This window comes from Puccinia triticina, chromosome 10A, assembly GCF_026914185.1.
Source record: "Puccinia triticina chromosome 10A, complete sequence".
NCBI classification, from domain to species: Eukaryota; Fungi; Basidiomycota; class Pucciniomycetes; order Pucciniales; family Pucciniaceae; genus Puccinia; species Puccinia triticina.
The window spans coordinates 235716-251339 of record NC_070567.1 but is presented as its reverse complement, the minus strand read 5'-3'; the positions used below and the strand labels follow the sequence as shown (position 1 = coordinate 251339).

At 48.2% G+C, this 15624-nt stretch overlaps 1 protein-coding gene across 1 annotated transcript; it reads left to right on the top strand.

Annotated features, from left to right (window-relative positions):
- Positions 1-13937: 13937 nt before the first annotated feature.
- On the top strand, positions 13938-15300 carry PtA15_10A25 (uncharacterized protein; the record flags this gene model as incomplete). Its single annotated transcript, XM_053160418.1, has 9 exons — positions 13938-13971; positions 14088-14145; positions 14230-14245; positions 14354-14463; positions 14572-14581; positions 14656-14814; positions 14889-15021; positions 15106-15228; positions 15293-15300. 9 exons carry the CDS (start codon positions 13938-13940, stop codon positions 15298-15300), a joined length of 651 nt encoding a protein of 216 aa, XP_053024161.1.
- Between the last annotated feature and the right edge of the window lie 324 nt (positions 15301-15624).

The window sequence follows — 15624 nt, the reverse complement described above, 5'->3', positions numbered from 1 at the left end:
TTGGGTAACTGTAAGTCTTCAGGCGCATAATTTGTGAGGTAAGACTCCCGGCGATCACAGAACGTCTGGATAACTTTGACGACCCCGTTTTTTCGTCTTTTAAGAGCAGCGTAGATTTTTTCTTTCAGTCGAGTGCCAAGTTGTTCGCCGCGGTCCTTCGACGCTCGCAAAGGCTGCGTTTCCGCCTGCAATTCAATTGCTACCTTAAATAAAGCAGACTTTGCGCTCCAGAGCAATATCTTCTGTCGCTGCTGTTCTTCTGGATATGGAGGGGGAGATTGGTATAAGCTGGATGATGCTCGTTTGTTGCACTGAAACAATCAACTTACTGTCTTGTGGACTTAAATCGGAAAAATCACCGCCAATAGAGGAGACTTCGTTCTCTTGAGCACGTTGAAGCGTTTGGATGTCTTGCAGAATGTTCATTGCATGAGCACGATTAGAGTTCGAATTTGATGATTCCAGGGTAGAAAGAAATAGATCGCTGATGTTTGGAAAGGAATGAAAACTCAAAAGAAGATTTGCTTGAAACAAAAGCAGTTCATAGATGCTTACGCCAATAACTTCAAGAACTCCTCCCGTTCAAAGAATACCGCTAGTTTTTCCATCACCTCGGTATCGCTACGGCTATTTCCTTGAAAGGATAACTGCTTTTCCCACTCTGCTCTAAAGAATTCTACAGTGAATCTTGACTGATCTGGCGCGTGATTGTTTGGCTCAGCTTGCAGCTTGAAAAGTAGATCTTGTGAGTGTTTTCGATGGGCAAATGCTAGCATAAACTTTCGCTGCAGAGTGTTGACTAATCAAACAAGATCATTAGGAAAGCATTGCCGGAATCATCAAATGAGACAGACCAACCAAGTTTTTCTACTACCAGTTGGTTGTGGAACAGGCTGCGATGGTTGAGCAAATTGAGCCGATGGTTTCTTGCTGCATTTCGGAGGAAGCTGACAAGGGGAGAGAGGTAAGACCAGAGCCGCTCCAAGCCTTCTCCATCGGAAAGACCCCACCCAACGTTGTACCTGGGATTGTACTTCATTTGGCATTCCCATTCATGTACATATGAATGAAATATTGATGTCGCAAACTTCATCCTGGGTGTTTCGGATGGAAGAAGTTTACGCTGTGTTTCCAACAAAAAAATGAGACTACTTTTTTTACGCTGAATGAAGCTCTAGCATGCGACTCAGAAGCTTACTATTTTGATGAACTTATCGAGGGAGCAGCCAATATCGTAAAGTACTCTTAGTTTCATCTGAGGCTGTATCTCTTTGAACAGCCGCTCGAGGATAGCCATTGGCAAGCATCTTCCCTCGCCCGCCCGGTTAATATTACAAAAATAGACTAGAGAGTCGTGACGGCAACAGCAACCCATGAGGCCTGTGTCATCGCAGCCCTTCCAAGTGCTTGCGTTCCGCTTGTCGTCTGCAGCTTTATGCTGATCGGAACATCGATCTTTCTGCGTTCAATTAAGTGATAACCATAAGCCAACGTTCAAGCAACAGGTACCAGATATAACCCTCACCGCAATTTGAGTCTTCTTTTGAGCTTGTTTGTGAGAAATAATGTTCCTTTCGGCCGCATCAATTTCCTCGGGTTTCAGAAACATGTCTGGAGTTTGTAGAGGGAGGTGGTTCTTTGAGGCTCGTTCGTGATGTCTGTGCTGAAAGTTGCCATCGAGGCAAACAAAAATCTCTTGAGTATCGGCAGGTTGAGTGGGATTGGCGACTGGGAGGGCTGCTCCAAAACACGCTGGGCATGATCGTTGAGCTAGTATATCTTGAGGACAATCTGACGAGAACGTTTCAACCACAGTCCGATGCTTTGCTAAAAGCAAGCGATATACATCAATTGCGGCTATCAAAGTGCGGCGGAGGTCGCGGGGCTACAGGAGGTGTTGACAGGAAGGAGTAAGATACGCAAACCCCATTGAAAAGTAAATACCCTCTACCTTAGTCTCCTTTTTATTGTAAAGCTGCATTGAAATTGACTCGTTCCAACGACGAAGAACTTCAGCAAATGGCGTGGCGGCTGCATTACACAAGTTCCAGAGTAGATCGTAAAAGTTTAGGAGTCGCAGTGAAAAGGCGGTTTGGGGAAATATTGGAGTGCTGGCCAGGTAACCGTGTGCCATGATCTGTACCGGGTCGGGGGTGCAAAGACAAAACGATATCATTTTGCGTTGCTGGCCTGGACATAGAACAATCATATTTAAATGTCAGTTAAATTAGAGATAAAAATCAAAATCATCAGGTAAATACACACCTAATAAGTCAACCAAGTCGACTGGTCGAGTTTTTTTCTGGTGAGATTCACAGTTACAGAGCTTTTTTGAGTTATCATCAAAAGAGCCAGGCAAGGTCCAGTCGTTCGTGACTTGCTTTAACAGGGTGTATGCGGGAAAAAGGGCATCAAAAACGTCGGTCCAGTTGCGCCATCTCTGTTGCTGAATCAAACCCTGATAATATGAACCTATCTCGGCGCGTGTCTCCTCATGTTGATCAACATTTTCTTCATCCTCCCAGTACGATGGTCCGTCATACGTGGCCGGGCCAGCGGAATAGTCCTCGGCAAAATCGGGCGGATTCACATCTAAAACTCGTACGGCTCGCTCGGCAGCCCGTCGAGCATTGTCCGCATGGTACGCTGCCATCTCATCTTCAGCTTCTTTTTTCTTTGCGAGTCGGTATTGCCTCTGTAGCCGAGTTTCTCGCGCGGGAAGTCGGGAAGAACGGTGGAATTTGTGTCTGTCGGATACCATGGCCAAGGCGAGGTTGAAGGAAGTGAAAGTCAAATGTAAAAATTTAATCAGAATTGTTTTGTGTTACAACGGATTGTATGTAGTATTTCCATAAAAGTACGTATTTGCATACAAGCTAGCACAGGTTTGGAGTGCCAGGTCCGGTGGAGCCAGGACTACGGACACAGAAATGGAGTCGAGGGATTTGGCAGGCGCACTCCGTGCAGCTCGAGCGGCTCTAAGCCGCCCGCCAAGTCGGAAAAGAGCATCTAAAAGGCGCCTTCCCAAGCATCTGGGAACTCGTCTTTCAGATGGCAGCTCTCCACTGCCATAGGTGCAATCACATTGGCAGTGTGGACCCTGGCGCCCCCAAACCTGGGCAATGGTTTTTCAAAGAGATTGATAAGGCTCTGGCGGACCTTCCGAGTCGTCTGAAGGTGTCTTTTGTGTAGTGTCCCGGACACAGAGACCTTCTGGGGAATGAACTTGCGGACGAATTAGCCAAGCAGGCGCTGGAATCATCTACTGCGCCCCCCTTGATGGCTCAAGGGAACTTCAAAAGGGTCCACCAGACTGCGCTGGCGGATCTCACGGCCTCTGTCAAGTCCCAGACTCCCTTGGGTCTTCATATTGCCTCAAGCTCGTTGATCAATCAACTGGCATCAGGTCATTGTGCACTGAAAAGCCATCTCTTTTGTATTTGCAGGACTCTCGACCCCCTCTGCCCCTTCTGCGGGGCGAGGGAGACAGTTTTTCATTTTATGAATTTTTGCCCCCAAGCAAAGGCTCATAGGATGACCCTTAGGCAGAACTTATGGAAGCTCAAGATTTGTTTCAAGGCCAAGAGGCTTGACTTGGTCCTCAAAAATCGACGGGCGGAGGAGGCAATCTCTGGCTTCCTTCGCAATTCGAACCGATTTCCTGAACATTTTTCTTGATAACCAGAAACATGTTGTTGCTTTACATTCTGTTGTGTTTTTTATTTCCTATTTCTCTCGTCTTTTTTCTCTTCTACTCTTCCACCACGTCATCAATTCCATAACCCCTGAAGTTTTCCATATCACTAGCGCCCTGTAGTTGTGTTAGGTTTAAGTTGTTGTTCTCAAGTTGTCTTGTAGATGTTACTTAGATTCATAGTGTGCAATGCCTAAGGCCAAATTTCACTTAAAAAAAAAAGTGAGGCTTGAGCTGATGTTGCGCTGCAGCCCCAGCTCAGAGGCGGTTCATCAGCCAACTGATTGGCCAAAGACGGATTGATTGCAGTTGGCAGGTAGAATTTGAGTATGGGATGTAGCATCCTCAAGATGGGCTGACCCAATTTTTTGCAAAGTCATTTTTTGTCAAAAAAAAAAACGGATGTACTTCGCGCACTGCAAAAAACTCGTCGCGCACTGCAGGGGGCGTTCACTCGACGTCCCGGCCACAGTGCGCGGAAGCTCAAAACGCTTCGCGCACTGCAGAAGATAAACCATCAAATTCTCATTTTTTTTCTACCAGCCGGCAGAGGGAATTTTTCTTGCCCCTGCTCCATTTTCTTGGGGTATTTGGAGCCCCCAGCATGACATAAAAAAAGGATGATAAAAAATACAAAAAATAAGCGGAGCGCCTAAGAGTTCGAGGGGCAGAAGTACATACCCCATGACTTCACCGTGCGGATGGCCGGCACAGGCTGGTCCCGGAGCGGAGTACATGCACACTCCCCCGATTACCGGCCAGCACGCACGTGGAGTGCAAATCACTGGTCATTGAGGGGATTACGCATTCCTCTCAATGACCGGAACGGTCCCGGTTATCGAGAGGAGTAAACACTGCTCCTCTCAATGACTGGAACAGACCCGGTCATCGAGAGTGTTCCTCCTCTTGATGACCGGAACAGTTCCGGTCATCAAGAGATCAAGCATTCCTCTCGATGACCGGAACAGTCCCGGTCATCAAGAGGAGTAAACACTGCTCCTCTCGATGACTGGAACAGACCCGGTCATCAAGAGTGTTCCTCCTCTTGATGGCCGGGTCTGTTCCATTTCAAGAGGAATGCTTATTTCTCAATGACCGGGACTGTTCCGGTCATTGAGAGGAGGAACACTCTTGATGACCGGGTCTGTTCCAGTCATTGAGAGGAGCAGTGTTTACTCCTCTCAATAACCGGGACCGTGCCAGTCATCGAGAGGAATGCGTAATCCCCTTGATGACCAGTGATTTGCACTCCACGTGCGTGCTGGCCGGTCATCGGGGGAGTGTGCATGTACTCCGCTCCGGGACCAGCCTGTGCCAGCCATCCGCACGGTGAAGTCATGGGGTATGTACTTCTGCCCCTCGAACTCTTAGGCGCTCCGCTTATTTTTTGTATTTTTTATCATCCTTTTTTTATGTCATGCTGGGGGCTCCAAATACCCCAAGAAAATGGAGTAGGGGCAAGAAAAATTCCCTCTGCCGGCTGGCAGAAAAGAAAATGAGAATTTGATGGTTTATTTTCTGCAGTGCGCAAAGCGTTTTGAGCTTCCGCGCACTGTGGCCGGGACGTCGAGTGGACGCCCCCTGCAGTGCGCAACGAGTTTATCGCAGTGCGCGAAGTACATCTGAAAAAAAAAGACTCTTCAATTTTTTTTTTCTCGAGCTGCCACATGAAATAATAACCTCTGAGATGCATAGGAAATGAAACGCTGAGGGAGGCCTTGACGGCACGAACTTAACACAAGTCCCTCCCTGTGCTCGCGGGGCGCGAGTACCCTCCTGCTTGCGGGAGGGACTTGTGCCTAATGTCCGATATTTGGCCTGAGGCTGCCCAGCCAAACATCTAAAAATTCCTTATATCCCCCATATCACCGTATACCCATCGGATTTCTTTACAGCCTCTGGCATCATTAGAATCAGGTTTTCTTTCTACATATTCTGGTGTGTTTAGCACAACACCTGCCCCCATCCCTTGAAAAAAAAATTGTTGTAAAAGCATGGCTTGCAAGGCCTTGCAAGGCCGAAACCGTGAGAAAGTGTCTGTACTTGACCTGCAAATGGCCCGGCGGGTCTGTCACATTTCTCAGAAAATGCCCTTACAAGAATGGCTGCTGAGCGGCCAGTTCTTGATGAATTTACTTGAAAAAACATGTACAAGACAGCTGAGATCAAGGGCTAGACATGGCCAATTGGGATTTGGATTACAAGGTGATACCAAGTTGTAGGATAGTTGTAAACACAAAATCACACATTTTCATTGAAAAACCCGTCAGCCTCAGGCCAAATATGGGACATTAGTCCTAAGCCTCTCCTTCGGAGACGCTTCGCGCCTCCTTGGAGAGGCTTAGTTAAGCTCGTCGACGGCAAGCCGGCGGCAAAACGCGGTCATCCTGACCCGGGTGAGCCTCGGGGAGACAGCTTCCGGCTTGGTTTGACAGCCCTGTGAGCTCAAGTCTCCAGTATCAGATGTGTCAGAAAAAAGACTGACCTTCGCGAGACGCCGACAACGTGCTGCCCTGCATTCGCACGGCAGCCCGACAGTGTGTCCTATGTCGTCGGGTTGTCGCTCCGAGGGAGCCCAGGACAAGCACGGCTACCGGGCGGCTGACAGGCAGCGCGAGTTGGGTCAAGCCACCGGGTCGCCCCCAGGCAACTGACCGGCAGGCTTGCGGCGGATTGACCGAGGTGGTTGTCAAGACTCAGGTGGTGCGCAAGCGCACAGAAAGCGCAAGGATCAAAACCCTAACCCCGAAAGGGGCAGCGGTGAGTCAACGTACTCGAGGCCCATGCATATGCATGTGGCTCCAAGACAGGAGTTTGAAGCTAAAAGCTCAAACTCTGTTCCTCTCCATAGCCGCGTCAACATCAGACGAAGTGCCCAAGCGACCAAAGCGAAGCGGACCCTTAAATAGGTAAGTCACGCTCGTATAAGGTCCGCCATAGCTAGGAAAGCATAGATGACTGATCAGTACTACATGTATGAACAGCATCAAGCTTGCATCCGACGCCACCGCAGACCCAACGGGTTCTAGCCTCAACAAACGTATATCGGACCCCTCCACAGGAGGTGAGTTGATCGTTGTAGAAGCCAAAAGCCAAGCTAAGGGAATCAGGAGACTGACTGCTTGTCACCTATGTGTTAGAAGACAGCTGCTTCAATTCCTTAGCAGCTCGAATTTGGAGTCCGTGAGGATTAAGCTCCATCGAGCCCAAGTAAGAAACTTCTTACTTCTCAGCTCGACTATGTTCGAGGATAGGCGCTGATACTGATATCAGCCGCTCCGATAGAACCTTCAGTTCCTTCAGCACAAATTCGTGTCTTAGCCTGCATTGCAGTGTTTTCTTTTCTTTATTTATTATCATAACTAGTCGGTCTTGTATCCACTCTTAGGTACATGACTGTTTTCTTCTTTCTATCTACATCTCTGAACATGTCAGATTAGATCGCATACTCACACAAGAAATAAATATCTTAGTCTTGTGAAATCTCACAGATTTACAGTCTCGATAGCCGAACCAACCTACCTCACTTTTGCAAAACTAAGAGTGGATCGAAATGGCCGGTTCTCGTAGCAACCCCGCTCCTGTAGCTCCTGCAGCGATTCCTGCTCCAAGCAACGATGACAGAGACACGTTCAAATGTCCTAACTTCACTGGCAAAAATTTTCCCATCTGGCAACGTAAGGTGAAGACCTATCTAGCCGTTAAAAGTCTCACGAAGTGTATCGAACAACCACTGCCTCTCAACACCTCGGATGAAGTTAAATTGCAATATGTTCGAGCTGCCGCCATCTTGGGTCAGCACATCGAAGATCACATCTACAATCACGTGATCACCGACGAGAACGAGAACGATGCTTTTGCAATCTGGAAAGAGCTTAAGGGCGAATATGCCTCCTCCTCAGTCCTCGCCATCTATCATGTCTGGCGGAAGTGGGAGGACATTCAGTACAAGGAGGACATTAATTCCTACGTCACAAAACTCGAAGAAACTCTCGCCGAGTTTGCAGCTATGGGATTAGACATTCCTCCTACGATTCTCAGTTGCACCATTATTGCTCGAATCTCTCGAAAGCGCCCTTCTCTTATGCAAACCCTGATCAGCAACGCCGATCAACTTTCTCAGCCTAGATTGATCATAGCTAAACTTCGCGACATTGCCCATCACGACGCTGTCGAAGCGACTATGCAGCGAGACACTACGATCTCTGAGGGTTCATCAACAGCCCTGACGACCCAGGCGACGGCGTTCAACAGCGGCAATAATCAGAAGAAGCGCCGCTGGGTGAATCCACATCCTTGCCGTGAAGGGAAGCACAATCCTCTTTCCGGCCATTCAGCGGACGACTGCTGGACCCTACATCCCAGTAAATTCAAGAAGACAAAGCAAGCGCAACCGCCAACTGGCTTCATCACAACTGCTCAGCAAGATACTGAACCTTCTGTCAACATTGCTCGACCTACCTTCGGATATCTCACTGGTCCAACGAGCGATGAAAAGAATTTAAAGATGGTCTTGGACTCGGGCGCCAGTCATCACATGCTGAATACTCTTGAAATGTTCGACACTACATCCCCTGTTCGAATCAGCATAGCTACCAGTAACAAGTGGGACCAACAGGAGCTCTTCGCGGTAGCAAAAGGGAATGCCACGCTTAAGTTCTCTAATGGTGGAACGATTACTTTGAAGGATGCTTTATACGTCCCGAATCTCACGCGAAGCCTGATTTCTTTCGCTCAGCTTATGGAGAACTCAGCCGCCATCACCCCTGCTCCCTGTGGATTTGAGGTGAAAATTGATAACTTAAGCGCCTTAAGCATCAGCACGGAAAACAACATCTTCGAGCTCGTTGGATTGCGCGATCTTCAAGAGCAACCAGTGGCAAACCTAACTGAAGTAACTACAGTCTCTAGCGTCACCGACTTCGACTTGTGGCACAGGAGACTAGGCCATGCGAGCAGGAAGAGAATACAATCAATGCTGGAAAAACCCATGGCCTCTGTACCGACCAAGGCATGTGAGGCGTGCATGAAGGGCAAGATCACCAGGCTGCCATGCACCAGTCACTTCAAAGAAGCTGCAGCCCCTCTGGAGGTCGTACACGCCGATCTCGTCGGCCCAATCACACCAGCTACGAATGGTGGGGCACGATATTTCTTGACCTTAGTTGACCAGCACTCCGGCTATATTCATGCCAAAATTCTCAAGGCGAAAAGCGAGGCGGCTTCAGCAATCACGGAATACAAGATGTTTTTCGAGAAACAAACCGGACACGTGATCAAAAAGCTGGTCACTGATGGAGGCGGGGAATTTGTTAACAAAAGTCTTAGCGAACTTCTGAAGGAAGCCGGTATCCAGCATAACGTGTCACCGCCGTACACGCCTCAACACAACGGTTTTGCAGAGCGCGCAAACAGAACGGTCATCGAAATGACTAGGACTCAAATGATGCAGGCGAATATGGCACCCGAGTGGTGGGGTGAAGCGGTGAAAGCGGCTACAGCTACGACCAATTGCTTACCCTCCTTGGCGAAAAGCCGTGCCTCTCCTATGGAGATCATGTTCCGAATCAAACCGAACATGCGCTTATTTCGGCCGTTTGGATGTCGAGCCTGGATTGTCAAACCAAAACAAAATAGAGGCACTAAATTCGGACCCATTGCGTGGGACGGCGTTCTACTAGGCTATGATAATGACTTCTCGTCATATAGGGTGTATCAACCTCAAGACAAAGTCATTGTAACGTCAAAGCATGTACATTTCGACAAATCTACCTTTCCTGAATGCCCAGCGCAACATCGCAGTCTCTTTGCTTATGGCATCAATAAGCTACCGGCCTTCACGGACGACGAGCCGCTTCCATTCACCGAGGAAGAAGAGCTAGAACTCGCAAGAAGGGATGAAGAGCTAAATCGTGAAGAAGAGGAGGACATGCATCAGATACTTGGCGATTCGGCTCCTGGTCCGCAACTGAATGACGGAGAGCGTGAGGAAGAGGAGGGTGATCTCGAGCGTCTCGTGTCCGAACAACAGCAGCAAGATCCGAACCACTTTCCGTCAGCTCCTCCTCCGTCCAGGAGGGTGTTGAAAGTGATTGGACCAAGACATCCAACGCTCATCACGGGCGACATTGACCCGGCGAACATTCGGAATTACGCGAGACGTCAGATGTTCCACACAACTGTGGTCACCGACCCGCAAAACCATCGCCAGGCTATGCAGCATCCCGAATCCTCGCGATGGAGAGAGGCGGAATTGAAGGAGGCGGCAAACATGGAACAACATAAGGTTTGGCTAGTGCGACCTCGCCTCCCCTCGGATTCGCCAATACCGGCAACGTGGGCTTTCCGGAAAAAGCTTGGTGCGGAGAACGAGGTTACCGAGTTCAAAGCAAGGATATGTGCGCAGGGGTTTCGTCAAACGCATGGTGTGAACTTTCTCGCTAGGTTTGCACCAACCGGCCGTCCCTGCTCGCTTAGGCTGCTTATATCTTTTGCGGTGGACAACGATCTGGAGATTCATCAGCTCGACGTGCGGAGCGCTTTTCTGACTTGTCCATTGGATGATGAAGTCACCTTACTGCCGCCACCTGGGCTCGAGTTTCCGCCGAATTCAGTCCTGGAGCTCAAGAGGGCTATCTACGGTTTGCGCCAAGCTCCGCTAGTTTGATATAATAGATTATCAACGTACCTTAAATCAATTGGGTTCACAATCTCTCTAGCGGATCCTTGTGTCTTCTACCGGCGGGGTGTTCCAGGTAGGGAAGACACTTATGTCTTTGCTCATGTGGACGATTTGGTGTTCGTCAGCAAGCGGCCGCTAGTCTTCAAGGAAGAAATGGAAGCGGAATTCAAGATTAAGTACCTTGGCGAGGCGAAGTTCCTGCTGGGCATGAATATCGAGCGTTCTGAAAACGGGGTGCACATCAATCAATCTCAGTTCGTTGAACAAAAGCTTGAAGAATTCGGCTTTAACAACTTACATCCAGCTTTGTGTCCGCTAAACCCGAAAGTCTACATGAAGAAGGCAACGCAGCAAGAAATCTCAGAGTTCCGCAAGACGGGGGTGAACTATCGAGCCCTCATAGGCTCGCTAAATTACTTAAGTGTCTTGACTCGCCCTGACATTTCCTACGCGGTCAGCTCACTGTCTCAGTACCTCAAACATCCCGGAATTCATCACTATCATGCGGCGGTGCAGGTATACCGGTATCTAGCCGGCACCAAGGATCTTGGTCTCACATTCTTAAAAAACAGCGACAACACACTCAAGGCGTACGTAGATGCTGATTGGGGAAATTGTCCCGATACTAGACAATCCTCAACTGGCTTCGCTATTCTGGCGGGATCTCACGTACTTGCATGGAAATCATCAAAGCAAGCTACGGTCTCCTTGTCCACCACTGAGGCGGAATACAAGGCGTTATCCGATCTAGGTCGGGAGCTAGCATGGCTATCAAACTTGACATCAGAAGTAAAAACGAGGGCCGATCTGCAGCACGTGCAAGTCTTGGTGGACAACCGTGGTGCTATCGACCTCGCTAAAAGTGAAACATCGCAAAATAGTTTTCGTACCAAACACATGTCGATCAGATTGCACTTTGTTAGGGAACTAGTGGTCCGGCAATTGATCCAGCTCAGTTACATTCGCTCTGAAGCGAATGCAGCCGACTTCCTCACAAAACCTGTCGGACGCATCAACATTAGAAGAGCACTTGACATCATCGGCATCAAACCTTTGTCATCAGTTGCTTCCAGCCTACCGGCTCGAAGCACGGCGGGCTGTCAAGACTCAGGTGGTGCGCAAGCGCACAGAAAGCGCAAGGATCAAAACCCTAACCCCGAAAGGGGCAGCGGTGAGTCAACGTACTCGAGGCCCATGCATATGCATGTGGCTCCAAGACAGGAGTTTGAAGCTAAAAGCTCAAACTCTGTTCCTCTCCATAGCCGCGTCAACATCAGACGAAGTGCCCAAGCGACCAAATCGAAGCGGACCCTTAAATAGGTAAGTCACGCTCGTATAAGGTCCGCCATAGCTAGGAAAGCATAGATGACTGATCAGTACTACATGTATGAACAGCATCAAGCTTGCATCCGACGCCACCGCAGACCCAACGGGTTCTAGCCTCAACGAACGTATATCGGACCCCTCCACAGGAGGTGAGTTGATCGTTGTAGAAGCCAAAAGCCAAGCTAAGGGAATCAGGAGACTGACTGCTCGTCACCTATGTGTTAGAAGACAGCTGCTTCGATTCCTTAGCAGCTCGAATTTGGAGTCCGTGAGGATTAAGCTCCATCGAGCCCAAGTAAGAAACTTCTTACTTCTCAGCTCGACTATGTTCGAGGATAGGCGCTGATACTGATATCAGCCGCTCCGATAGAACCTTCAGTTCCTTCAGCACGAATTCGTGTCTTAGCCTGCATTGCAGTGTTTTCTTTTCTTTATTTATTATCATAACTAGTCGGTCTTGTATCCACTCTTAGGTACATGACCGTTTTCTTCTTTCTATCTACATCTCTGAACATGTCAGATTAGATCGCACACTCACACAAGAAATAAATATCTTAGTCTTGTGAAATCTCACAGTGGTCGCCTGTCGTCAAGAGGTGCGGCAGCCTGACGGTTGGAGATCCCGACGACGTGCTGCCCTGCATTCGCACGGCAGCCTGACAGGATGGACACCCTGACGCCGTGCTGCCGTGCATTCACACGGTAGGCCGACGTGTGTCCCTTTCTCGTCGGGTTGTCGGTCCGAGGGAGCCGAAATCGCTCTCGTGGTGTACCCGACTGGCCACCGGGCACCCACCACTCTCGTCCTCCCACATCGCCACACAGTCACACTTTGCAAAACCTCTTCGCCATCGTTTCTCAACATCAAGTAACCATAATGCGCTCCTTTCTCCTCATGTCCGCCCTGCTGGCTACTGTCAATTATGTTGGCGCTGCACCGGCAGCCTGGGTGCCAGTTTGCCCCGAAACACACGCCCTAATCTCGATCTCGATTGGACGAACTGTCTCCGAAGGCTGCGAGCAAGGAGACCACATCAGATCATCAGTCTCTCTGGCGGATATGGCCTTGATTCTTAACTTATTGTTTTAAAGCGCGGCGAACGAAGTGAGCTCATACCTTTTGAGGGCAAATTCATTCCTCAGACTTCATACACTGATCTCAGATCACTACTTGCAGGCCCAACGCACGCAGAGGATTGGTTGACGGCGTTTGGCCAGCATGGTAGCGAAGGCAGGGTTTCCGGAATAGCGATGTATTCCTTCTGCGTACCGCCAAGCTACACATTCTGTCTTAACCGTGTGATTGTGCACTCTTGCTCAGCAGGAAGGACGTCTATCTGTTGGCAATCGTCAATCATACCAATCCGTTTCAACCATTTTCAACTACACTCTAAGTATTCAGTCCCAATTCAAGCCCTGCAAACCTCGGATTGAATTATGAGAGGGGCGGAAGTGCTCGGCCATCCAATCCCACTAAACTCAACCTTGGGAGCGGCAATCATGTTTATGAACACGTTCAAATGGTTAACTTTATGAGTAGAATGCTCTCTTGCGTAGAGCGAAGGGAGGTAAAGGGTTAAAATTGCAGAACCAAGATTATGCTGCAGTTTGGGTGATGAATGATGCATTTGGCATCCGGCCGCACAAGGAAACCCAGTGGGATAGGCATCCTCAGCAAGTCTTACAGCGGAAAAACAAGCTGAGCTTGAAAGAGATGAATCTACCACTGGCCAGTACTGATTTCTAGCTTATAAAGGAATGAAATAACATGTCATTGAGTCACCAGCCTGTTGGACTCCGGGTCCCGGATCAAGCTCTTCAAGATTCAGACCTAGGTCCTTAGGAAGCTGAATGGGAAGAGTCAAGGAGAGTCCCCCACCAGTGTCACTTTACTAGTAAGCTGAGGGCTCAAGTTTTGTCAAGTCAAAATAAATAATGTAACACCGTGTTACCCTTTTCTGGGAATGTATAGGGAGCTTCCAGATCCACCCCTGTACATATGTATGTAACATTATGTATATACGTTTGTGGCATGTGACATCATGACATCGGCTCTCATGGCCTGCTGATCAAGATGCTGGGCCAAAGCGGTGCATGGATTGTTGAGAAAGGGCGGCGCAGGGCGGCGCGCTCGGTGTGCATACATAGAGGGGCATTTGACCCAAGCGACCTGCAGGACCACCTCGATTCGTCGTCCGCCAGCACCCTCAAAGTTTTCTCGAGTCAATCAAATCAATGGGTTCATCCAGCACGCTTCCTACTCCTTCAAGTAAGTCAGGATCCATGGCAGAAATCACAGATTGCGTTTTACACAGTCATGTGGGCGATTGACTTCAACTGACATGAGTAACTTCAATTTTCGTTGACCCAACTACCCCGATTCAGCCAACTTGACTTTACTTCACGAGCCATCAGATTCCGAGAGGCCCAAATTTACGATATGGTCAGTTGATTTCGAGCAGTGTCGCCTTCCGAACGGCCATTTCTTGCGACTGAGCAGACCCTTCTTTTTGTTCGAAATTTGCAGGTTTGATATTGACAACGTGAGTCTATCGCAAGATCCAACACCGATAATGAATTTCGTTTAGCAAGGATTCATAAGCTGATCTCGTATGAATTGACTTTTTTTCACTCGCGTCGCTTTCCATCAGACCTTGTATTCTCGGCACTGTAAAATCAACGAGTTCATGAGCCAAAAAATTCTGGCTTACTTTCTGAAATTGGGACTACCTCTAGAGCAAGCTCAAGAATTGCATGAGAGGTAAGTCTGATTCACTTTTTAGGCCCTTTGAGTGCTTAATAATTTGTTCGCTTGTCCTCTGAGTGCTTAATAATTTGTTCGCTTGTCTTCAAATCGTATCGTTCTCAGATATTACAAAGTTGAGTCGCTTGAAAGAATATGAGCCAGTATGCAAGTACTAAAGGGCATTCTCAATCCCAATTGCACAATCAGGAATACGGATTGGCTATTCGAGGATTAATCAGGCACCATTCCATTGATCCGCTTGATTACGACAAGAATTGTGACCTGGCAATCCCTTTGGAAGATATTTTATCACCAGATCCGAAATTACGGCAATTGTTGTTGGATATTGATCGCTCAAAAGCCAGAGTAAAGCTCGATTTTCGTCCTGCTGCTTTACATTTGAAAGCTGATGTGGAACTTATTACATGCTCTACAACCAGGTTTGGTGTATTACCAATGCTTATAAAACACACGCTTTACGAGTGCTCAAAATCATGGATCTGTCCGATTTGTTTGAAGGAGTAGTTTCCTGTGATTATACCAATCCCAACTTTCACTGTAAACCCGAAAAAGGTGCGATCATTTCTACTTCTTCGAGTAGACCTTTTCTCGACCCTAGATTGTTGATTTCGATCCGTTAAAAAATCCAAAATTCAGAATACTACCAGGAAGCGGTAGCTAGATCATTAGCTCAGGAGTCCAACCCAACAAATCTCGAACGTGCAGACTTCTCGAACCACTTACTGGTGGATGACGCATTGATTAACATCCTGGGTGCTAGTAAGGTTGGGTTTGGTTCATCTGTCCATTTTGATGAAGACTCAGATGCTTTAACCGGCCCCAGCTCAGTAAAGAGCGAAGACGGTACTCAGTTTGAAAGAATCACTGCACTTGATCAGCTTCGAAACCTCAATATTTGGAAAGACTGCTTCTCGAAAAAATAGATTAGCCTCTCTCATTTTCTCTTTGTCAACTTGCATCACAACTCACTCTTGTGCATTGTTGTCCTGACAGTAACTAGCTTTTTTTTCTGCCTTCTTGTTCTGCTTGTGTTTGCTCGCTTTTCAAATCGTAGGTCAAAATTTACACAACCAATCCAACATGTTGGCTCACAAAGACAGTGAAATCGAAGTGGCTTTCATCCTTGGGTTAGTGTGACTTATTAAAGGGCTCCAA